General features: G+C 36.9%; 1 protein-coding gene across 3 annotated transcripts in view; it reads right to left on the bottom strand.

Annotated features, from left to right (window-relative positions):
• Nucleotides 1-277: 277 nt before the first annotated feature.
• LOC126285023 (uncharacterized) overlaps nt 278-25,205 on the bottom strand; it is an 85,871-nt gene continuing 60,943 nt past the window's right edge. For all 3 annotated transcript variants that reach the window (XM_049984334.1, XM_049984335.1, XM_049984336.1), the window contains exons 7-10: nt 14,753-14,889; nt 14,030-14,095; nt 13,768-13,928; nt 278-9,084 (exon numbers count right to left, since the gene is read on the bottom strand). In XM_049984334.1, the coding sequence (XP_049840291.1) occupies nt 8,016-9,084; nt 13,768-13,928; nt 14,030-14,095; nt 14,753-14,889 (1,433 nt within the window). In that variant the 3' untranslated portion in view covers nt 278-8,015. The remainder of the gene's footprint in view (nt 9,085-13,767; nt 13,929-14,029; nt 14,096-14,752; nt 14,890-25,205) is intronic.

Genomic DNA, 25,205 nt, shown 5'->3' with positions numbered 1-25,205 from the left:
TATCCAATGACTAATTTTTCAATTCACACACACACACACACACACACACACACACACACACACAGAGAGGGAGAGGGAGAGGGAGAGAGAGAGAGAGAGAGAGAGAGAGAGAGAGAGAGAGAGAGAGAGAGAGAGAGAGAGAGAGAGAGAGAGAAAGGAGGAGGAGGAGGAGGAGGAGGAGGAGGAGGGGCGTGAAGGAAGGGGGGGGGTTATTATTTTATCCTATCAACACACCTTGCTGCATTAAAAAAATGCGAAGGTAAGAAATATAACACGGTTTCATTTTGTTGACTACATTTATTTTTCTGTAAATATTCAATGCCAATTATGACATTTAGAAGATGACCTTTTAATACTTGAAGATTTCAATTTCATACACTGAGGGAAAAACAATAAAACATAACTACAGTAAGAAAAATAAACTTACAACAATAAAATTTTATACATTTTCCCTACCCACTCATACTGGCACTTTGTAGAACATGTTGTTGCAATATATTATGCAAAAGACAGAAGCTGATTTCACATATAACATATACATATATTCTGCAAATATGTAATAAGAGACCATGAAATAGAAGATCATACCATATACTCACATTAGTATTAAAAAAAAAATGTTTTGTTACAGATTTTGTACTTATTTACCTTCACTTCTTGAAATACAATCCCACCAGAACAAATAAAAAGTTAACAAAACTCCACCTTTGAGCGATACAGAAACGTCAAAGTATAATACTTTCTTTACACACAGGAAGCATTTGGGGTGGGGGGGGGGGGTAAGGGGAGTGTAATCAACCTAAACCTTTGAAGGCCTCAACGAGTACAGTTACGGGAAGCAGTCCCAATAATATGATAAATCCACCATGGTAAATATATTTTTTTTTTTTAAAAAAAGTGTAACTTCAGTAAATTATGACCATGCTTAAATCCAAAGAAGCTTCTGCACATTAAATCAGGTAGTGGTATGAAATTATAATTTATATTTATTGCATATCAACAGGTATATTTAGAACAATTATGGAATAATGTTTGTTTGCACAGTTTCACAGAATACAAATATCAGCTGTGTGTATGGTTGTAAACAGCAAAAAATGGAAGGAAAGAGAAGGGAGGGGAAGTGACAGGGAGCAAAAGGTTCCTCTACAAGAAACATGAAAGTATAGTGAATCAATGGCACCAAAGTTGTGAGGCACACTATTTGTTTTAGGTGCAGCATATTTGTTCAAGCTAGCCTCCAGGGAGGTGGCAAGAGGGGGCATTTGCTTCCTCCTGGAATCTAGTGTACAGAGTTTTTATTCCTCATACACTTCTAGAAGTTATTTCCCAAAATTCCACTAAATTTTCATTTAGCCAATTGTAGCACTACATGCCTGACTGCAGTGCTTTACCAGTTGCTGTATAACTTGTACCTCGTTTACAAAAATGACAATTATAGAGTCCTGCAGTCGCCCCCCCCCCCCCCCCCAATCCCCACCCACGAGAGATGTTTGTGGGCACCCACATCCACATGATAAAGCAAAAGTAGAATTCTTTGACATTGTTGTCTGTCATTTGGTGACCATAAAAATATGATTTTTAAACTGAGAGATACCTCTCTTCACGTGAATGGCATACTAAACAGTAACACACCTATCTTTTTTTTTTTTTTTTTAAAAAAAAAGAAGAGACTTGACAGTTAAAGAGAAAAATTGCTACCACAATTCATGAATAGGAATGAAGCAACAACATACTCAAATATTATTCTTATGAATAATTTCTTACGTATGTATCACAGTCCAGATCCCAAACTTTTGCTTCACTTCAGGCTGAGGCAAAAGACTAGAAAAATATAAAATAAGACAAAAATGGAAAATTTATGTGCACAACTCCAAAACTTCAGACTTTAGATACTGTCTGCAACAATGTTTATGAAATGTAAACAAAAGGAAGGTGTGGTGGGAAAAAGAGACAGTCATCAGACAGGAAATTAAGCAATAATTTTTAACATTCAAGTAGTAATGCCAATTCAGTGAAGAGAAGCAAAGAATAATCAAATAGTTACACAAAAAAATTTAGCTACTCATATTTTTATGGCTATTTTAAGTGACCAGTCTAGCAGTTCAGGTGTACTACTTCAACAAAACTAGTCAACTTTATGTAGTCTCTCAAGAAATCGCACATAAAGAACTCGTCAATCCTCAGCTGTTCCCACAGTAAAACTACTTTCTGCCAAACTTACATATTCTATGTGTATTAAATGCTTTTAGGTGTTCCCAATAATGAAATAATTTTTGGTTGTAAAAGTTTACACTTTAGCTTTACTATACATTAAATAAAAAATGTGAAAATGAGCTCCAGAAAAAGAGGAACCCATTTATGAATTTATGAAACCAAATACAGCTGCAAAATCAGCTGTCTTCTGTCCATAAAAACACAGTAATATCAAAAAAGATTAACAGTAAGACACATGAATAAATGGGATGAAAATATTTCACCTGCAGCATAGCACAGGGAAAATGTGATGACAATGATTTACATAATGGCTTATGCACAATGCACAAAAAGATACACAATAACAAGAATAAAAACAATCATTCATTTATTTACTTGGCTTTATAATCTATTGGTATATCTGTATGGCTTGAGGTAGAAACAGTTCATGTAAGAAAAACTGCAATGTGTTAACTGTCAACAAAATAATATATCCAGAATAAGGTGACCACTATGTTTATCCAGCCTCTTTCCTTATAAATGAACAGTTATTAGCATAGAAATGCACATGTATAAATATAGATCTATATATATTTATCTACATTGAATGCTATATACAATATATAAAATATTTTGCAGGCAACAGATGTAAAACACAGGATATGCTGATCTGTAATATAACAACCCCGTGATTAAAAAACCCATTTCGTCACTAAGTGCTTACTATGACATTCAAACAACATGTAAAACTATCTATGGTATAGCAATATTAAAGTCCTGTAAATAAAATAGTTACTTACAAATGCCTGTCACTAAATTCATACTATCAGAACAACAGCCTTGCAAAAAGTCACAGCTGAAATCCAATGAGTATCAAAAATCTTCTCTTATAAATATTATTGCTGGATGACAACATTCACTATCTCCTTTATGCTCAATACTGTTACAAGATAAAAAGGTCAGTCACACTACACTTTATCTCTGTAACAATATAAATCAGCAAAGCCTGTGTATAAACTGCACCTGCCGCCTTCTATGTATTGGCATGTAACTGTAATATATGATTATGGACCTGGCATCCTGTTCAGAATGGGCTGACTTTAAAACAATGTCATAATATAGCTGCAAATAAACTTATTTATACTGCAGGAAGTACATTGCAAGAATCGTTCAAATGAACGTTTGATATCACAATGCGTAAGTTACCTGGTGAGCAGGTAACATGAGGTATATATATATACACGTACATATAAATATATTCTTAAATAACAGAATCTAACCACTTCATCTCACTGTGAGTGTAAGAACAAAGGTATTTATCAGAAGTAACAAGAAATATTTCTCAAACATGTCATTTACTGTACTATTTATTTAAATATCAACATCAAAAAATAGTACTCTCTTCTGTGTCTCATTACTTCTGATAAATTCAATCCTGTCAGTAACCAAACTGTTTCACCACACAAATAAGTCAGATACTTCTGAGAATTCATAAATACACGTGAAATTGGTCTGGTACTATAACAATGAAGCAAGAAAACTGTGACAACTCTTCTATGAGTTGCTGTGTCTCAATGAATCTGTGAATCAGTAACACAGTTATAGCTGTATACTCTTGTATAAACAACACTATCTTATATATCTAAATATATATTATTCATCCATGTATTTTGTCAGCCAACTGAACAGTTAAAGTATCAACAGAACCAACAACAACTCTACAAAAACCAATATATTCTGCTGTAAAGAGGTCAGACAGATAAACACAGTAGCCACCTTGCATATATCATAAAATACCTGTGTGTGAGTGTATTGCTGAAATAGACCTGCATTCTGTTGGTAACAAATTGTATTTATAAAATATACCCGGTTATTATGTAAACATCAGTCAATTGTATCTGTAGTGTTAAAAATACCTTGTTAGTTTCTATTATAAATGGTTGAATACCTGCAGTCATTTTAGTTCCAAGAAGGCTGCCTACCTGCCTATCACACAACACTAAACAGTAAAAGCCTGCTTCATGTGAACTATAATGATTCAAGCTGAATGTATCTTTCAGTAAAAATATAGGGTAAGCTGACAGAAGCTTTAGTGCTGTAATATATTTGCAAAACTAATAATAATTGCTACTTTGGTCAGTCATTCGCACAGAAATCCCCATTTCCCCAATACTGTTCAAATTATTAAAAAATGACCATTAAAAGTTTCTAAATAGCACAGAACTGCAAATGCAACTCATGGCTTTAGTAATGACGAGCTAAGAGAGAAACTGTAATAAGTTCACACAGATGTCAAGTATGCACAATGACTGTCAATAGAACTGCACTTTACAACATATGTTTCCTATTAGTGCTAGCACAATATGTGTACTGAAAATCACATACAGCAGGAAACATACAATAGAATATAATTTACAATACTAATAAGCATTATGCAAAATTATCAGCACTTCTTGGACCTACATGAGCCACAATATACAATATAAGAGAATGTATGAAACATACATACACTAATAACTAATGAACAGTTCTTAAGTGATATGATACACTTAAAAAGGGGGAAAATGGAAAGCCGACTGGGTTAAATTATACTTAGCCATAAGAGTCTAAAACATAACATTAAAAGTAATGTGCTTATGCGCTAGCTGTACCCCTGTTCGTTTATACACACTGGAAAAAACAGCATTTACATGAATATATTTTAAAAAAGAATGATACATTTGATTCAATGAGTTTCTGCGATGAAACTAAATGTCACTTGATATATTAACTTTATCTCTGAGTAAACAAACCAATGACAGTATAACAAAAGAAATTGGGGGAAAAAGGTGAGAACAAAAACAATCATTCCACACAAAATTCATTATTTCTATAAATTTACTGTGAGGAAAATATGTAAATGATGCTAATATCTTTGAGAAAAAGCTACATTCCGATCTTAAGATGAAGGCTCATTCTTCCTTCCCTGCATTCTTCCCAGTATTTGCTGGCACAAAATCGAGGTACAGAAAAGCTGCTCACTGTGAATGAGATGATGATTTACAGTCACAAACGTATATACGAATTTACTGCAGTAAAGAACACTGTTTTGTTCTTCGAGCATAAACTACATGAAACTATAATTCGGTATTAATTACATTATAATAAGTAGAGAAGAGTAGTCATTTGGTGAGCATCATGTACATATTACCTCTTACAAATACTGGTCAACACATCTAAGGGCCGTACATATTTTAGAATGGAAAGATAGATATATAAAGATAATACAATGTTTTCATCATTAATACAGTTCACTCACATATACCAAAATATCTGTTGCCAAAATCAGATTTTGTGAAGTCACAAAGATATCAACATTTAAAAAAAACTATCCATACAATTTCCTCCTAAATACGAATATTCCTAGCCTTACCTAAAATTGAAATTTTAGAAACTACTATACCAGGGGAATGTATTATTTAGGAAGTTATTTTTTTTACAATCGACCAGAATATACAAAAATTATTTTTGACATTCAAATGTCAGAATTGATTTTTCCTAATATTGCATACAGAAAGTCTTAAATGAAATGATTTTCCTCCTCTTTTGTTGTTGTGACTACTGTCCGTTCCACAAGATAATTTCGAGTAGATTTTTGAGATTATACCACTTCACTTAACACATGGTATTACTGCTACTTCTTAGGGCATTAAAAAAATATCACGTAAATATTGATGTAATTGATATTACTGTTCCGAGCCCTCTTGAAATACATCACACGCTGCCTGATATTTGTGGCTAATAAAACAAAGATATGATCACATACAAGCACATACAATCACATACAAGTTTCTAACTGAGCAGTTTTATGCCAATTTCTGTCCAAAACGTTATCGCTTTCAAGTATAACAGAATTTGCTTGCCAAATACTATTTCATCCATTGCCAGGATTGTACAAAACATTTAATATTTCCACACACAAATGAGAGACAGTGTGTGTGAGCCTTAACATAATAGCACAATGAGTGATCCATATAAAATAAATATGTCATTGCTTATTGAAGATCGTAAGTATTTTGTCCTGCTTTCAGGGAGGAGTGTGAAGATGCTAACAAACCAATGTGGTGCATATGCATATTTTACATAGACATCCACAATACTATAAGTATATGACATAAGACAACAGAGACTACATAATCATGCCTTACTTGTATTACAAATGCAACAGTCTTATTTTAAATGTCTGTAACAATAATAAAGAGAACTTAAACCTGGCAGAAACATTTCCCCGCATCATACACATTACTTTTAAATAATGCACTGACGCATTAAATCAAAAATGCTCGAATCTTTTAAACTATGCTGACTAATTCAGCAATAAAATGATTTCTACAGCACTGCACAGAAGGGTTACCCATGTACTGTAATAAAGCAATTTACAAACTCAATATTAAAAAAAAACTTCGTTCTTTTCTTAGGAGGTGAACCACTAAGCTGTAACTGTTTCCCCATCAGATTCATGTCAAGAGAACACAGGAAATACCCCACAAATTACTGGGAGTTATAGAAAAATGTGGAAACAACAATAAAATGTTAAAATGTATTACTATCTCTAACAGAGAAAGTAAAAATTCCAGTTAAACAGAAAATAGTCACTTCCCACTTCACTAACAGCCAGACACAAAGGAATAAGGTTCTACCAAAGTAATATTTTCTGATGTCACAATGTTGTGTAACTACGAAGGCCAATTTTACTTCATTGAATTGCTCTGCAAGTTATGTATTTCAGTAGTGAGAAGTAGCAACAAAATAAAGAAAATAAATGAAAAACTGATGAAGACAATCACAACTTAAATCATGCTTTACAGAGGTGGTATGACAAGAATGATAGTAAAAAGACCCTGCAAAATGAACTGTACACAAGTAACTCATTACTGCACAAGCTCTCCCTCCCCCCACCCTCTCCCGCCTCCCTATAAACTGGCTATGCACTGTCAGCGTTGCTTTGTCTAGAAAAGTGCACTCCCATCCTGAGCTGTGTTCCCTCAAATTATGAATGATATTATTGAGAAAGTTACAAAGAACAGTTAATGATAAACTCTCTAATTATTTTATCTATGTAAACTGGAATTTCTCTGTCCTTTGACAACTAAAAGTTATAGAACGTGACCAGTGCTCCACCCAACTTCTGCTCAAAAATTTTACTTATGCAGAATTAATTATCATCAATCTCTAGTGGCAGTGATAGTTTCAGTTCTGTATTACTTTGTAATAACTGTTAGACATTAAGTGACAAATTTCAAAGATAATCAGTCAAATATTTTAACAAAATCCTTAAGTACCTGAAAGGTATTACTACACAGGTTATGTACTTAAATGACATATAATGCAAGCAATATATAAATTAACAGCTTTAAATCTGCTACAAAATAGTTCCATTTCCCAGTTTCTGAAAACAAAAAATAAGCATAAAAACAAACAGCAGCCTCCTAAATATATCAGAATAAGCAATATATCCTACAATGAAATAATGCAAACATCTTTACTATAAATGCTTTGGATAGTAACTGGCACCTGTCTGTTTTCTCATTACTACTGTATCTGACAAATATGCACTCTGCTCATAATGTCAAAGAAATTTTCACAACCATGTCACCTGTCCATAACAAACTTCTCTGAACAGGGACAAAGATAAAACATCACAATAATTTCTTATGAACATTCACAAGAAAAGACTCATTTAAGAAATTTTTGGGTACAATACAAAAAGATGTTTAAAAATGTCTGCCGAAACAAAAATTTTTATGCTATCATTTGGCATTGTATTATTTAAAGATTCTAAACTAACACATCTTGTCCTCCTCCCTGAAAACACTAGGCTGAGATTCGAATGAGCTTTTTCTTTGCTTCTGAGGACAATTAAGAGGCAAAATTTTGGCCAAGACTGGCGCATCATCACTGTCAGGGTCTGGATAAGTTCTATCTGTGGACTCAGATTTCATTTCTGAGCCTTTTAAGCTTCGGTCTTCCTCCTCTTCCCTAGGACTTGCACTACTTGGAGAACTGCTAGTCTTCTGAAGAATCTCCACAATTGCTTCCACCCTGCGTTTCTTTTTGCCTGCCAATTGGAGTTTCTTCATCTGTGCTGTAGATGGCTGTTGACGTTTGGGAGGCCTACCTACCTTTCTTTTAGCTGGAGGAGGAGAATTAGGAGCTTCATCTGCACTGCTGCTGGAGTCCATATGAAAGATCAACGGCGGTGCTACTTTCGGAGATGACTTCTGGCGTGTTCTCCTAGCTGGTCCATCTGTTGATGATGGACTTACAGGTTCCGCATCCAACAGGGCAGGAATTGCACAGTCAGATGTTGTTGTACCAGTGACACCTCCCTCTGCTGCAGCAGCCGCCAAGGCAGCTGCCTCTGCTGCTTCTCTCTGCCTCTTTTTTGTGTTATATTTTCTACGGGTCCTCTTCACTTCACCTACTTCACCCGACGGTGAACCACCCTCCTGCGAGTTATACACTTCAAATGCTGCAGAGCCCTTTGTTACACCTCTTCTTCCTGGTCCTTTCCTGCCAGGTGTTTTTCGAGGGAATTTACGAGGTGGTGGTTTCTTTGGATGATAATCTTCATCTTCCTTTGACTGACTGGTGGAATCATCATCGGGGGGCACAAATGGACCTGCTCCCTCTGGAATAAGTAAGCCCGCTTCTGCAGCCGACATTGCATAGAAGCAGTTTTTATACTGTGGGTGTTCTGGTGAAACTTGATGTTTTTCCAATAAATGTCTGCGTAATGACTTCCGGACAGAGTAAGCTTTCTCACATAACAGACACTTCATGTGCTTCACACCAGTATGTGTCATCAGATGTGCCTTAAGACGACCGTGCTGTGAAAACACCTTAGGGCACCTAAATACAGAGAAAATATATCAGTCACTTTAAAAAGCAAAGATTTTATACGAGTTTTATAGTCATGTCGAATGACATGGTAATATATTCGGTTCTCTGTAGTAAGAAAATTGAAGATGTTTCGGTGTTAAAATGTTGGCAACATTAGCATACACAGTATATATAATTTAGAAACTGTCACAAAAGAATACCTACCAGAATGATTACAATAATTAGTGACTGACATTTAATGCACTGAAGTTGACACAATGCTGTAGCTACACAGATGTCAGTGACAAATTTGATTCCCCTCCCACATCACCTTTCAGTCTGCAGGTAGAATGCACTCTGTCGCCATGTCATTAGCAAACAAAAGCATTTGGTGCTACATGCCAATATTTGTGTTTTTCAGTCTTTGCAATGAAGTTGTGCTGCTGAACCTTAGAGTAATATTTTTTCATCAATACAGTTACGCATTATAGGTTTTGTATTTTTACTGTTTTGGGAGCAGTGTGGTATGTGTGAAAAATTAGATCCACACAAAAGGCTGTCAAAGAACACATTCACCTGCTTCAAAGATAAAAAGGGTCGAAAAGGGAATTACAATTCTTGGGAGAGGCCAATATGCGTGTGTTACATGTGCAAGTACTTTTTGAACTGGAGGGTAAGTAAAGAGGGTCCAATTTCAGATGTAGCCAGAATAGGGGGGGGGGGGGGGGGGGGGAAACCAAAAAATAAAAATAAAAAAACAATTACTGTACTTGACACCTGCATGGCTACAGTGTTGTGACTGGAAATGGAAATTTAAAGTAAGATATATGATACAATGAAACAATTCTAGTTCATTCTTGAATGACATTTTCACTCTGCAGCAGAGTGTGAGCCGATATGAAACTTCCTAGCAGATTAAAACTGTGTGCCGGATTGAGACGAGAACTCTGGACCTTTGCCATTTGCGGGCAAGTGCTCTACCAACTGAGCTACCCAATCACGCCCCGTCCTCACAGCTTTACTTCTGCCAGTACTTCGTCTCCTACCTTCCAAACTTTACAGAAGCTCTCCTGCGAACCTTGCAGAACTGGCACTACTGAAAGAAAGGATATTGCAGAGACATGGCTTAGCCACAGCCTGGGAGATGTTTCCAGAATGAGGTTTTCACTCTGTAGCAGAGTGTGCACTGATATGAAACTTCCTGGCAGATTAAAAATGTTTGGAAAGTAGAAGATGAGGTACTGGCAGAAGTAAAGCTGTGAAGACGGGGCATCAGTCGTGGTTGCGTAGCTCAGTTGGTAGAGCACTTGCCCACGAAAGGCAAAGGTCCTGAGTTCGGGTCTCGGTCCGGCACACAATTTTAATCTGCAAGGAAGTTTCATATCGGTGCACACTCCGCTGCAGAGTGAAAATCTCATTCTGGAAACATCCCCCAGGCTGTGGCTAAGCTATGTCTTCACAATATCCTTTCTTTCAGGAGTGCTAGTTCTGTAAGGAACGCAGGAGAGCATCTGTAAAGTTTGGAAGGTAAGAGACGAAGTACTGGCAGAAGTAAAGCTGTGAGGACGGGGCTTGAATCGTGCTTGGGTAGCTCAGTTGGTACAGCACTTGCCCGCAAAAGGCAAAGGTCCCATGTTCAAGTCTCGGTCCGGCACACAGTTTTAATCTGCCAGGAAGTTTCTTAGTTTGTTCTTCATTAGAAACTCGGGAAGTAACAGCAGACGAATAGCCAAGATAGAAGCATTCCAGCAGATACATTACACATATAGTAATCATTATTATCAAGGCAATGATTAACCTAACTGCCTTCACAAATTTATATTTCAAACATTAAGAAAAATTTTGTTCAAAGACATTAGGTGGCTTGACAGACATCGGTTAACTTCTGTCAATCAATGACAAAATTCTGGTTGAACTACACAGCACAAGGTACAACAAAAGTGCCACTGGGAAATGACAGGATAATTATCTCCCACCCCAGCTCAGCATGGTGCAACATTTTTAACTGGTCACTGTGATTTGGAAGTAATGCTTCTATTTTTACATATAAAACAGCACAGTGGTTGCATCTTAGTTGATAAGCTACATGACTGCTTTCACATGTCGCCCTGCCTTTGATGGGGTATGGAATAGTGTAGTTTAGTTTAGTGTAGTGTAGTGTAGTGTCGTGGCGGGGCAGGGCAGGGCAGATGACTGCAGTAAGCAGTAGTGGGAGCATGTATGGGACACATCTTGCATCTACGTCTTTTACAGGGCTATAAGCCATGTGGCAATGAACTGCTTGCTTACCCAATGTCTGATATCTGTGTCAAAGGCATAGTTGCAGGAACTGTCCGACACATCCTCCCATGAAGATATACTCCACTTATGTAAAAAATATCATTTCCTATCCCATCACAGGCAGGGCCCCTTTTGAAAGCAGCCAAGTAGTCTGTCAAATTAGCTGAAAAGATCGTGCAGCATTCTACGCGGGCACGACAACTAAAAAGCTGTCCATCTGCATAAATTGCCATCTACAAGCTGTCCATCTGCATAAATTGCCATCTACAAGCAGTGGTCAAGAGACAGTTGGACCATGCAGTTGCCAAGCATGCTGCACCACATGGTGTGCTGACTTCAATGTATGCTTCACAGCTCATGCCATTTAGATCCTTAACCAAGAACACCAGCTTTTCTGAAATTACATATGTGAGAACTTTCCCTGCAACCTAACGTTCAGTCCTGTAACTCCTTTGGCCTCACAAACGTTCACTAGTCCTTTTTTTTTCACTTGCTCTATTCCATTCCCTGACCCCACTCCAGCCTCTCGCCCATCCCCCTCTCCTTCCCTTCCCTTCCCTTCCCAGCACATCTACATAGTCATTTCCCCTTTTTGGCTTCTCTCCGACCCCTTTCTGCCCCCACAGATGTTTTTCGTTAGTATTTACAAACCTACTCTCATTCCATGTGGTATGGTAAGTGAAAGGGTATCTACAGGTGAATTTCAACAGTTGCTGGATGGGAACTGAGAGCTATCGACAGCTACTTGGCAAACTGATTTCATAAATGTTTTCAAGGGGAATCAAAGTAAAGGAAATCCCTGCAAAAAGTAATGTAAATGGAGCTGTACTGCAAAACTTTCCTACTAAGTTTTGTGTAATTGTTGTTCTGGCTTATTAACAGGCCATAAAATGTCAGCCACAAAAATGTTTTAATTCAATGCTAAAGAAAATTACTGTTAATGTGCTTAAGAATGAAAGGAGGGCAAACAATGCTAATAAAACAAAAACTGATGCTCACATGTGCAGAATTTAACAAAAGTATGGAACAATAACATACATGGAGACCTCTACCACACAAGGAAGAAAATTGCTTCACAATTTATTGCAGTGTTGCATTTTAAGAACAGTTCTTGGTAATGTATTACTGGTATGTGATTAAAGAATATTCTGTATGCTTGATGTATCTGTATTTACTACTTGCCCACAGAATGATGTAAATCACATACTGACAAGAAGTTAGTATACCTGTACCCATTATAGTTACACAGTTTTGTATGCTAGCTGCTGAAAACAAAACTTCACCTGAAATCAGCACAAATTCTGGAGAAATGCACTACCATGGGAAGATTACTAGTTTCGATTAGAGAAGGATGAGAAAAGAAAATTATTTGTTGTGCATATCTGAAAGCCACTCCTCGTGAAAAGAAGTACAGTGTTCCAATCACTATAACACTTCATCTGATTATTCCTTGTAGCCCCAGCTGGAAAAATCAACTTCAGCATTCATGATATAACACAATATTTTGTCAAGTAAGGCCATTTGCTGAATAATATATGTCTGGAAGAAAATGTAAACATCTTTGTCTGCATAAGCTAAGAGAGATGTAATAAAACACTTTACAATCTGCAAATCTGGAGTTGTGAGCCAAGGCTATCTATCTATAATTGAATGAAATACAAAAATACACAATCTTTATTTAGGCACAATACACAATGCAGAACTTTTAACATAATTCAGAACTCCTTCAGCTCTGAATCAAAATTCAAAACATAGGGTGCTCCACATACTTCACTAGCACTGTGTGTTGCATTGCAGGGGGAACCAAAATGCGGGAGGCAAGTAGTAACAATACCTGAAATTCTGTTTGAGTAAATGCTACTGACAAGGTAAATGACAAAGATTTTCTTGAACTGCTTTCCAGTCAGCTCTTAATTCATCTAGAATGGTTGAAACTGTTACATAATCTGCCAGGGACCAAGAAAGAGGCGGGACTACTTGCAGCCCTCCAGGTCTAGATCCACTGCATTGTTTCCGATGCAATGCCAGATTCAGTGCATGCAGTGTACATGAAATATCCTGCAGAAAACCTACCACAATTTTGTATTTTGTGTTAAGGTACTTCACCCAGAATAACATTTCACCTAGTCACAATTTCAAATTATACGATTAAGAAGTGTTTTGTAAATAAATAATATTGATTTTCATTAGTGCAGTTAAGGTCTGGAGGAATTACTGTTAGATTTGAAAAGACAGAATATGTTTGGACCGGATAAGGAAATAGGCCATGTCCCTTCAAAAGAAACAATTTAGGCAAAGCAGAGGAAAATTAAATTTGGAATTCCATGAAGGGAAGATTTGGTTAGTTCAGTATCTTAGTGAAAGAAGTGAAGGGAGCTGTAGGCAGCAAGGGTGGTAACAACATTTTAAAAACAAGGAAAAAGTTGTACTTACAAAGGACAAGCAAAAAGTTTTGTCGGCTCATGCACTATGGCCACATGTCGTTGGAGGTATTTTTCACTGTTGAATCCCTTTCCACACTGCTGGCATAGGATTTGGGTCTGCCGATTGTGGATGACACGATGTTCTTTTAGTGCAAAACTATTTGTGAATGTCTGGAATATAGCAAATATATGGAAGTAAATGAATTTGATTAATTTTCTTTAATTATGTTTAATCCACACAAAAATAAATCTGTAACAATATATTATCTTACTTTATTGCATATCTCGCAAGTCATTAAACCTTCCCCAGTGTGTTTCCGGATATGGTACTTCAGTTTCTGAAATCAAATAGCATAGTTATTTCAAGTCAAATGACTTTCACAACAATACACCTAACATGCAAATGGAATCCAGCTACCCACTTTCAGAAAAAATCTTTCAATGTATTAGTAATAATGCAGCAAAGTTAAGGACTAATTAAAATGAAAGAAGGATAAGAGAACACCACATGCTTAGTAGACATACAGTCATATAACAGATTAACACCCACAAGATCTGAGATGTCTGCATAGTTAGTAAGTTCCTCCAGAGATGTTGCACAATAAACAGGAAACAAATTTATTTGCATGCACATGCGTGGAGAGTAACAGTTATACAACGAAACTTCAGAAATTGCATGACATCTGGACCTTTTACAAGAGTATTCATGGTTGTGTTGGAGAGTTACATTTCACAGAAAATTAAATGTATCAGTATTGATATAGTAGGTACCATTTACTTCTGAAGCATTAGTAATGACTTTCCATATACAATTCAAGAGAAACCTGAAGATACGTACACATGGAGTATGTTCTACAGTTAGACCATGGCAATCTCTCTGTGAAACTGCTAGCTATTTCTAATTATTCAGCTTTGCTTATGTTTCATTAAGCACTTAAGAAGGACTATGCAATTTATTCAGTTTATAATATAGTACATGAAGGTTTTCTACAAACCTGTTTCTTTGAGAAGGTCTGCCCACAGTACGGACAACTACATGTTTCTTCACGAGTATGTACTCTAATGTGGGAGTTGCAAGCTCCCTTGTCAGAGAAACATTTCTCACAGTAGAGGCACTTGTAAGGTTTTTCTCCTGGAATAATGAAGATTCATAATTATCTTCGAACTCTGTGCATATTCATAAAATGTAAGATACCCATACTGAACATCTTCATCTTCTGCAGAATACTACTGTCAGTCATAATAAGTATAAATAATACATCTAATACTTATTCCACACTCGACGTATTGTACGTAAAACAAACTTTGAATATATAATCAGGCAGTTACTGCAATGTGCAGAATTTTTAACTTTACAGAAATGAAAGAACATGTCACATGGACATCAATTGCATAAAGACGGAAATAAAAAGATCGTGAAATTTCACGGAACGAAAAAATAATATCCTGAGACCAGAAGCTGACAAGAAGTGTGAAATATGTATAATAAAATTATATATTCTGAAAGGTCTACTTTCTATAAATTATTCTCTGTTTCCCTCTACTTTTCAATGAGGATAAATAATTAAGTGCTGTAACCCATACAGGTCAAAGCAGCGCCTAACTGAAAGATTTGCACAAGACCACTGGGCCATACAAATTATTATTATTATTATTATTATTATTATTATTATTGCTACTCGTGTTGAGTAAAGTCGCTGTTTTCTGAGATGCCAAAGGGATTCTTCCTATCGATTACTTTGCAAATGCTAGAACAATACTGGTGAAACTATGCAAATCATCTGGATCTACCTTCTTACATTCACCTACTGCCAAGCCTACAGAAATCTGTGACTGCTATGTCCAATGAATTTAGTTTGGCAGCTGTATAATTAACACTATTTGGGAAACAAAATAACTGCATCGAACAATCTTCAGACTGAGGACTACAACAACACAAGAGTATTTTGTAGATCTTCTACATTCTCAGTTTAAGAATGGAATCTACTCAATGGAAAAAACGAAACTGATAAAATCATACAGAAGATTCTTTCTGTTTTCTCCTATTATCATCATGGATGTGTGTCCATTGAACTTTATGCCTAAACTAAACTTTTTCATCCAGTCTTCAAAAAACACCCACACTGTACACATTTCACATAAATCCATCGATACCAGATATGGGCAGTGTCCTGTATGATATTCACTGTTCCCCGTAGTATACATAGCCTACATTACAACTCATATTCTGAGCCAATACAGTGTGAAAACACTATAAAAAAATAGTTTGAACACTGAGATACTGGCAAACACTATTTCTCCTGTCCCATCAACAACTGTTATCAGACCTTACAGGAGTATCATCAATTAAAGGGCAAACACAAGACCAACATCAACATATAGGGCACATATCCATGGACGTATGCATTAATGATTTCTCAATTGAAAGAAGAGGTATTTTATGTAAGAAATGTCCAAGCTCATAAAATTTAAGTTAACAGTATACTGATATAAAACAGAAGGGAACATTGGTGTCATTGCAGCAAATAACGATCAAATCGGGCATCCACCTACTAAATACAATGCTCACTTGATGTGAGAAACCAAGATTAAGTACGTATACAATGACATAATTGCTGTATAGGATTTGTTTTTACTCAACTTGCTTCCATTTTTCTAGCACTTCCTTCATCCCTGTCAAGTTACACATTCCTTTCTTGCTGCCCCACAGCCTAAGAAACATTAATATCTGTAAGTTTTGCAAAGATTTTCATAGCTAGCACAGCTTAGTTACTCAGGTTCATTAGCGGTCTCGTTCCTCTGAAGAGCAAGTATGCAAAATACAGTTTCACAAGTGTACCACCATACCCTGAAACAACCAGCATTAAAATAATTACTGACCTCCTTATCGACTATCATCACAGAGCTAGACTATTTAGAAAAGTCAAATTCCACTCAGACCACTGCCAAAATTAGTTTAGCTATTACACATACACATCCCCCCCATGAACCATGGACCTTGCCGTTGGTGAGGAGGTTTGTGTGCCTCAACGACACAGATATCCGTACCGTAGGTGCAATCACAATGGAGGGGTATCTGTTGAGAGGCCAGACAAACATGTGGTTCCTGAAGAGGGGCAGCAGCTTTTTCAGTAGTTGCAGGGGCAACAGTCTGGATGATTGACTGATCTGGCCTTGTAACACTAACCAAAACGGCCTTGCTGTGCTGGTACTGAGAACAGCTGAAAGTAAGGCGAAACTACAGCCGTAATTTTTCCCGAGGGCATGCAGCTTTACTGTATGATTAAATGATGATGGCGTCCTCTTGTGTAAAATATTCCGGAGGTAAAATAGTCCCCCATTCAGATCTCTGGGCGGGAACTACTCAAGAGGATGTCGTTATCAGGAGAAAGAAAACTGGCGTTCTACGGATCGGAGTGTGGAATGTTAGATCACTTAATCGGGCAAGTAGGTAAGAAAATTTAAAAAGGGAAATGGATAGGTTAAAGTTAGATATAGTGGGAATTAGCGAAGTTCGGTGGCAGGAGGAACAAGACTTTTGGTCACGTGAATACAGGGTTATAAATACAAAATCAAATAGGGGTAATACACGAGTAGGTTTAATAATGAATATAAAAAATAGGAGTGCGGGTAAGCTACTACAAACCGCATAGTGAATATATTATTGTGGCCAAGATAGACACGAAGCCCACGCCTACTACAGTAGTACAAGTTTATATGCCAACTAGCTCTGCAGATGATGAATAAATTGATGAAATGTATGATGAGATAAAAGAAATTATTCAGGTAGTAAAGGGAGACGAAAATTTAATAGTCATGGGTGACTGGAATTCGACAGTAGGAAAAGGAAGACAAGGAAATGTAGTAGGTGAATATTGATTGGGGCTAAAAATTGAAAGAGGAAGCCGCCTGGTAGAATTTTGCACAGAGCATAACTTAATCACAGCTAACACTTGCTTCAAGAACCATAAAAGAAGGTTGTATACATGGAAGAATCCTGGAGATACTAAAAGGTATCAGACAGATTATATAATGGTAAGACAGAGATTTAGGAACCAGGTTTTAAATTATAAGACATTTCCAGGGGGCAGATGTGGGCTCTGACCACAATCAATTGGTTATGAACTGTAGATTAAAACTGAAGAAACTGCAAAAAGATGGGAATTTAAGGAGACGAGACCTGGATAAACTGAAGGAACCAGAGGTTGCACAGAATTTCAAGGAGAGCATAAGGGAACAATTGACAGGAATGGGGGAAAGAAATACAGAAGAAGAAGAATGGGTAGCTTGAGGAATGAAAGAGTGAAGGTAGCGGAGGATCAAATAAGTAAAAAGACGAGGGCTAGTAGAAATCGTTGGGTAACAGAAGAGATACTGAATTTTATTGAAGAAAGGAGAAAATACAAAAATGCAGTAAGTGAAGAAGACAAAAAGCAATACAAACATCTCAAAAATGAGATTGACAGGAAGAGCAAAATGGCTAAGCAGGGATGGCTAAGCAGGGATCGCTAGAGGACAAATGTAAGGATATAGAGGCTTATCTCATGAAGGGTAAGATAGATACGGCCTACAGGAAAATTGAAGAGACCTTCGGAGAAAAGAGAACCACTGGCATGAATATCAAGAGCTCAGATGGAAACCCAGTTCTAAGCAAAGAAGGGAAAGCAGAAAGGTGGAGGAAGTATATAGAGGGTCTGTACAGGGGCGATGTTCTTGAGGACAATATTATGGAAATGGAAGAGGATGTAGATGAAGGTGAAATGAGAGATACGATACTGCGTGATGAGTTTGACAGAGCACTGAAAGATCTGAGTCGAAAAAAAGGCCCCGGGAGTAGACAACATTCCAGTAGAACTACTGATGGCCTTGGGAGAGCCAGTCCTGACAAAACTCTACCATCTGGTGAGCAAGATGTATGAGACAGGGGAAATACCCTCACACTTCAAGAAGAATATAATAATTCCAATCCCAAAGAAAGCAGGTGTTGACAGATTTGAAAATTACCGAACTATCGGTTTAATAAGTCACAGCTGCAAAATACTAACGAAAATTCTTTACAGACGAATGGAAAATCTGATAGAAGCCGACCTCGGGGAAGATCAGTTTGGATTCCGTAGAAATGTTGGAACACTTGAGGCAATACTGACGCTATGTCTTATCTTAGAAGAAAGATTAAGGAAAGGCAAACCTACGTTTCTAGCAATTATAGACTTAGAGAAAGCTTTTGACAATGTTAACTGGAATACTCTCTTTCAAATTCTGAAGGTGGCAGGGGCAAAATACAGGACGCGAAAGGCTATTTACAATTTGTACAGAAAGCAGATGGCAGTTGTAAGAGTCGAGGGGCATGAAAGGGAAGCAGCGGTTGGGAAGGGAGTGAGACAAGGTTGTAGCCTCTCCCTGATGTTATTCAATCTATATATATCTGCAGTGAAGGAAACAAAAGAAAAATTCGGATTAGGTATTAAAATCCATGGAGAAGAAATAAAAACTTTGAGGTTCGCCGATGACATTGTAATTCTGTCGGAGACAGCAAAGGACTTGGAAGAGCAGTTGAATGGAATGGATAGTGTCTTGAAAGGAGGATATAAGATGAACATCAACAAAAGCAAAACGAGGATAATAGAATGTAGTCGGGTGATGCTGAGGGAATTAGATTAGGAAATGAGACACTTCAAGTAGTAAAGGAGTTTTACTATTTGGGGAGCAAAATAACTGATGATGGTCGAAGTAGAGATGATATAAAATGTAGACTGGCAATGACAAGGAAAGCGTTTCTGAAGAAGAGAAATTTGTTAACATCCAGTATAGATTTAAGTGTCAGGAAGTTGTTTCTGAAAGTATTTGTATGGAGTGTGGCCATGTATGGAAGTGAAACATGGACGATAAATAGTTTGGACAAGAAGAGAATAGAAGCTTTTAAAATGTGGTGCTACAGAAAAATGCTGAAGATTAGATGGGTAGATCACATAACTAATGAGGAAGTATTGAATAGGATTGGGGAGAAGAGAAGTTTGTGACAACTTGACTAGAAGAAGGGATCGGTTGGTAGGACATGTTCTGAGGCATCAAGGAATCGCCAATTTAGTATTGGAGGGCAGTGTGGAGGGTAAAAATTGTAGAGGGAGACCAAGAGATGAATACACTAAGCAGTTTCAGAAGGATGTAGGATGCAGTAGGTTCTGGGAGATGAAGAAGCTTGCACAGGATAGAGTAGCATGGATAGCTGCATTAAACCAGTCTCAGGACTGAAGACAACAACAACAACAACCTACACATATTTAGTACAATTTGTAATTTGAAGGAGTGATATACATTTGATACTCCATGGAAAATACTGCTGTACTCTATCTCCAAATCTACGATCAACAATTTCTACTCTTGTCTGGCTCCTTTGGAGTACCAATACAATAGTCCGATAGGGTACTTTGGTGATCTATATATTGTCAAAAGTACAAAATGAATCATGTTCTTGCTTATACAAAACTATCATTTTCCTTTTATTTGCCCAGCAACAAAAATCAGCCCTCACCGCACTTTTAATAAAGAGATCAGAGGTAGTCTCCATTTTATTATTTCTATATATTCTTTGCAACTATCTCTAATTATTACATTAATTGAATAAAACTGTCAGAGATGAAGACACGGCTGGTTTATGTGAAAAAACATGACGTACAGTACCCCCTAGTCGCCGTCAACGTTATGAAATGGTTCGTCTTACCTAATTAACAGGACATGAAGGGCGTCATTGAGAAATATCTGAGCAGTACACAGTCAGTGTTCACCTGATTCGGAATTAATTACACACAGTGATCCTCAAGGTCCCATGTAGGGTCTGTTGCTTTTTCTTGTGTACATTAATGACCTCATCTGTTACAGTGCCAGATGCTAAGTTTGATTTGTTTGCACGATACTAACATTGCATGTCAAGTGTAGATTTAGAAATAGCTGGTAATCAAATCTTCACTGACATTAATAAATGGTTTAAAGCTAATTCACTGTCATTAGCTTTGAAAACCCACTATATGCAATTCAGAACCTGTAAGAGATTTCCTTCCAGCATGTGTATAACACAATAACACATGCTAATCAGAGGTTGACAGTGTTAAATTTCTGGGATTACAACTCGATAATAAATTCAGTTGTGAAGGGCGCATCACAGAATTGTTCAAGCGCCTAAACAAGTCATCCTTTGTGGTACCATCCGGCAACAACACAGTGGTGTCATGCGCGAAATAGCGGTCAATGGTCTGCAACACCACAGTGGTGTCGTGAGCATAGTATCACGCAGTGGCCGGTGACAGCACTTTAGTATCTTTTGCATTCTGTTGGTGTTTTGTTTAGGTAACAGTAAGTTACGTCAACAAGTTTTTTGTTTTTATAAGTACTTGTTCCCCTTCATCATGGCAGACAAAAGATATTATATGACATGATAATTTATGATGAATGCATGGATGTCTTGTCAGACATTCCGGACGACTTTGCTGATTGGGAAGAAGACACTGAATACAAAAAAAATGAAAGTGAAGCAGAATCGTCGGAAGATAGTGAAATACATCCAAGAAGAATTTGGTGAATGCTACTGTTTACAACTGATTCGGATGAGTCAGAAGAAGACAGTACATAGTGGTCAGACTTTCGATTTACAGAGGACCAGTAATAAATTTGAAGGATCTTCGGGTCCAAACACATTTTCCAAAGATACACACAGTGTCAAGGATGTTGCAGAATTATATACTGGGAAAGATCAATCTGAATATATTGGCAACGAAACCAGCAACTACTACAGTCAAAATTGCCACAGAAGGAAACTGGATTAAAAAATGCCAAATTTGTCGTGTTACGGGACCCGAACTTAGAAAATGCTTTAGGCTTGCTATCATTATGGGAATTGTAAAAAAAAAGTAAGGATCAATGATTATTGGTCAACAAATCTGTTGATAGACACACCAATGTCCCACAACCGATTCAAACAAATATTATCATTTTTACATTTTTCCGATAACAACAATAAACCGGATAATGCCGACCAGCTTTTCAAAGTGCAATTCATAACTGATTATTTTTCCAAAAGTTTAAAGTCACTTTTAATCTATGTCAAAACATCTCAATTGATGAAGGAATGATACCGTGGCATGGACGGTTAAATTTTAAAGTTTACAATCCGTTGAAAATTACAAAAATATGGCGTACTCATTCAGATACTGTGTGGTTCAAATGCGGGATACAGTTCCTCATTCAAGATATATTCCGGCACTGGACAGCCTTTAGCAAAAACAGTGATGGAACTACTGAACCTTCTTGTGTAAAGTGGCAGCACCTCAACATGGATAATTATTATAGCAGTGTAGAATTTGCAGAGAAGTTACTGGAAATGAAAACTCGAGTTTGTGGAACGATACGGCAAAATATAGGATTTCCAGAAAAATTGAAAGGTGCAAAAGTCAATGTGTTTGAAGCTTGTCATCAACAGAAAGGTGAAGTACTTGCACAGGTATGGAGAGCTTCGAAAACTGAATCAATACGAATGATCTCTACAATACACAATAACACTTTTGACCGACACTAAAAAAGGGGGAGGGGGGTAGAAAAACCAATTAACCAATTAAAAAACCTGAAAGTATATTAGACTACAACAAATAAATGAAAGGAGTGGATTGGGTAGACCAATATTTGTATTGAGAATACAAGCAACAGTTTAGTACAACTGTGGAGGCACAAACTTTTTTCATAGTAGTTGCTTTATTTTTATTTTACTTGATTCCATTTAAATGGCATAGACAAAAATAATACTAAGCAATACACGGTATCCCAGGAAAAAATTGTCAGTATTCGGGGATATGACAGGAACAAACATTCAAAGCGAAAAGGTCCATTAAACATGGGCTCTAAAAGGCATATCTGAAGAGCTATGAGCACTTGTTCAGTAGAAAACATGTGTTTCACAGCAGCGAAGGTGGTAAGTGCTGCCAGCTCTTGACGTACACACTTAAGAGGCCATGTTTACTAGAATTTCTCACTTTGAATGATCACTCCTGCCATATCACAGAATTTTGACCATTTCTCCTTGGACACCCTGCATAGTGATAGGTAGATTAAGATCTATAGTGCACAATGAATGAAAGATTTATCATAGGTGTAATCCTGAATTTTGCACTAGAAACAGAAGCAAAAACATTCATCTATTCTCAGATAATTCTTTTTCTGCAATCTACGCATTAGGCTAACTGCCAAAAATCTCAGCTCTGAAAGTGAATTATTTCAAAATCCTTGTAGAAATATTTATCATTGTTGAAAACTAGGATGTATGTTAGTCCTTAGATGTAGAAATCTATGGATGACATGATTTTAATACGACAATGTTTACATCTAACTAAACAACATATGAGGTTCCCCTATAACCAATGTTTTCAAATTATTATGCTGCCTATCTTCATATTGTTTCAAGATCTGTATTGGACTAAGTGAAAGTCATAAAATGTAAATGTTATTTTTTTTATATAAAAATGGGATGTGTTGGCTATAAGTGGATTCCTTTTTTTACAAAATTATAATAAAACATTTCACATGTATGTCAAGGAATTACCAGAAATATAGTGCTGTCAGTCAAGGTTGTGCTGCTTCTTCTACTCCCATGGAAAACCATAAACTAAAGATTTACAAAAACAGATAGTCACTGAAGAACTCTAATTCTGTCACTGAAAAAGTGTTGTGTTTCACCTGGGCACATGTTAAAACAATAACTGCTACATTAACGATAGGAATTACAAAGAAATTATGTTACCTGTACTATAATACATGAAACATTAACACAACAATTCACTCAATTGTTAAAATCTGCAGTATCAATGATGTCTTCATTGACCACTCACGGCGTGCTGCTCACATCTCCACAGCAGATGGTACAACTTAACACTCACTAGCACACCTGCACTCTCTCTACAGCTTGCCATCTACGATGGCTGGCACCATAGACACCATCAGATGACATTTCTTGAAATCACTAACTACATTCATTTGTTCTATCAACAAGTCTTTTAAGGAACCACACACCAAGCTGACATCATATCTCTCAGGACTTGCAGTGAGAACACATCAACATAATATGACACCATTAGTCTTAACAGATAGCCAGTGAGGGTATCTTGCAAATGCTAGAATGTGAACCAATTTGTGAAAAGGACAAATCAACAATTTCTCCACCACATCACCGATGACGGACTCATAGCATCCCCTAGTTATGTATTCCCTATGTTTCAACTTCTATATAATGTAAATAAATGAGTTAACACTAGAAGGAGCATACTGGTCAATCTGACCGATGAGTGATGTTTATCATTTAATAAATAGCACACATTTTAATTTATGGGTCTTATTTTTATGACTTTTAATGTACCTTGGTGGTTTATAATTTCTGTAAAAGACAAACATCTATTACAAAAACTGAATGAATTACAATCATTTTTACCTTAAAGGGCCGCAGCTGGTAATTCTGACTTGTGCAATATTTTTAATTCTTTATGCCTGTAAAGGAGTAACAACGGATTTTTCATCCACTTATTTTATTTCACTGTTGTGATCTTATTTGCTCTATCTCTTTACATTTTACTTTCATTAGTGGAAGGGTGAACATATTTTAGTTGCTGTTCTCTGTCAGTACGCTGTTGTGCTCTGCAGAAGTTTAGCGCTCCTCCTCATTTTTATGGCACACCAGTGTTTTTGTTCAGATGTAGAGTTACTAAATTACATGAACAATTTACCAGAACAAGATTCTGAAGGACAAGATATTTTTTAATGTGATGAATTGGTTGATAACATTGGCAAAGGCCGTAACAATGGCAAAGGCCGTAACAATGGCAAAGGCCGTAACAATGGCAAAGGCCGTAACAATGGGAAAGGCCGTAACAATGGGAAAGGCCGTAACAATGGGAAAGGCCGTAACAATGGGAAAGGCCGTAACAATGGGAAAGGCCGTAATGATGACACTGAATATCAGGCCCATAAAACAGAATACGGCAAATCATCAGAACTGGAAGATGAATATTCAGAACCCATAAAACCCAGTTCATAGATGTTGGATTCCACTGGCACTACAAATTTCTACTCCCAGTCAAGGAAAGAAGTGGGAAAAGTCGCATCCATCTCAGCATCTGGAAGCTGGAAATGCAGAGACTGGAGCCGATGGAACAGTGTGAACTCTAATTGCACCAGGGAATGCATCTGGAAAGATTAGGGTGTCACAATGTGTTGGTAGAAACTCTTGGACCAACGTGACATGCTAAGAAACTTAGAGTTGTAGATAGTTACTTGAGTGCATGGCAGGTGTTGATAGACAATAATACTACTCTACAGAACATAAAAAACTTTACACAAATTAGAGCCCAAGAACTTCTCCCGGATGACACGAGTATTTAACACTGCCCTATTAGAAGCTGCCATGGGTATAAC

This window comes from Schistocerca gregaria, chromosome 8, assembly GCF_023897955.1.
Source record: "Schistocerca gregaria isolate iqSchGreg1 chromosome 8, iqSchGreg1.2, whole genome shotgun sequence".
Taxonomy (NCBI): domain Eukaryota; kingdom Metazoa; phylum Arthropoda; class Insecta; order Orthoptera; family Acrididae; genus Schistocerca; species Schistocerca gregaria.
This window is presented reverse-complemented; position numbering and strand designations above follow the sequence as displayed.